The sequence below is a fragment of the Sinocyclocheilus grahami genome, unplaced genomic scaffold (genome assembly GCF_001515645.1).
Source record: "Sinocyclocheilus grahami isolate Dianchi unplaced genomic scaffold, SAMN03320097.WGS_v1.1 scaffold69845.1, whole genome shotgun sequence".
Lineage (NCBI taxonomy): Eukaryota > Metazoa > Chordata > Actinopteri > Cypriniformes > Cyprinidae > Sinocyclocheilus > Sinocyclocheilus grahami.
The window spans coordinates 1-719 of NW_015528776.1; the positions used below are offsets into that span (position 1 = coordinate 1).

The 719-nt window shown below is 40.2% G+C and overlaps 1 protein-coding gene across 1 annotated transcript; it reads right to left on the reverse strand.

Moving 5' to 3' along the window:
• Nucleotides 1-232: 232 nt before the first annotated feature.
• Nucleotides 233-624, reverse strand: LOC107581066 (peptidyl-prolyl cis-trans isomerase FKBP2-like). The gene is made up of 2 exons (XM_016266642.1): nucleotides 430-624; nucleotides 233-349 (listed from the first exon to the last, which is right to left on the reverse strand). The coding sequence occupies exons 1-2, from the start codon at nucleotides 607-609 to the stop codon at nucleotides 233-235; spliced, it is 297 nt and encodes a 98-aa protein (XP_016122128.1). The 5' UTR covers nucleotides 610-624.
• Nucleotides 625-719: the final 95 nt, after the last annotated feature.

Below are 719 nucleotides of genomic sequence, written 5' to 3' on the forward strand. Positions count from 1 at the left end.
CCATACATCAATGGAAAGCTTATTTATGTATAAATCTCAATTTAAAAAAATGTGACCCTTATGACTGGTTTTGTGGTCCAGGGTCACATAGTTAACGGTTTCACAACAGGCTCTAAAACCTAATCTTTTAATTCCTCTTTATTAGACTAACTTTAGGTTCATCTCTTTAAATCCTTATCCTGATTGATGACAAATAATCTCAGATCATCTAGAAATGCAGTAGTGCTGCTGCTCACCCCAACAAACCCTGATCCCAGCCCTTGATGACCTGTCCCGTGCCAAGAGTAAAGGTGAAGGGCTGATTCCTCGGTATACTGCTGTCAAATTCTGTCCCATCCTCCAGTTTCCCCTGCAGATAAAAATAGGACTGATAGAAGACGACATTTTTGGGCAAGAATCATATTTAGGTCAGAACAGTCAGACACTTACAGTGTAGTGCATGTTCAACACGTCTCCCTTGCGGGACTTTATAGGACAGTTGTCTACTCTTTTCTTGATTCCAATCTGTAGTTTTTTCTTCTCAGCCCCTTGCACAAGTGCCATGGGGATGGACATCACAGTGACAACTACTACCAAATTCAGCCTCATGCCTGTGGAAAGAAGAAACATCAGCTCAGTAATAACATGAATGAAATTAATCTTTGACTGCTTAAAAAAAATATTAAAAAGCAAAGATTGCTCATCTCTGCGCATACGTATGGTCTCCACACACACACACA

Coding starts and splice junctions, on each gene's coding strand:
- LOC107581066 (XM_016266642.1), bottom strand. CDS start 609: ATGTTTCTTCTTTCCACAGGCATGAGGCTGAATTTGGTAGTAGTTGTC. Junction 350..429: donor TGTTGAACATGCACTACACT/GTAAGTGTCTGA, acceptor TTTTATCTGCAG/GGGAAACTGGAGGATGGGAC.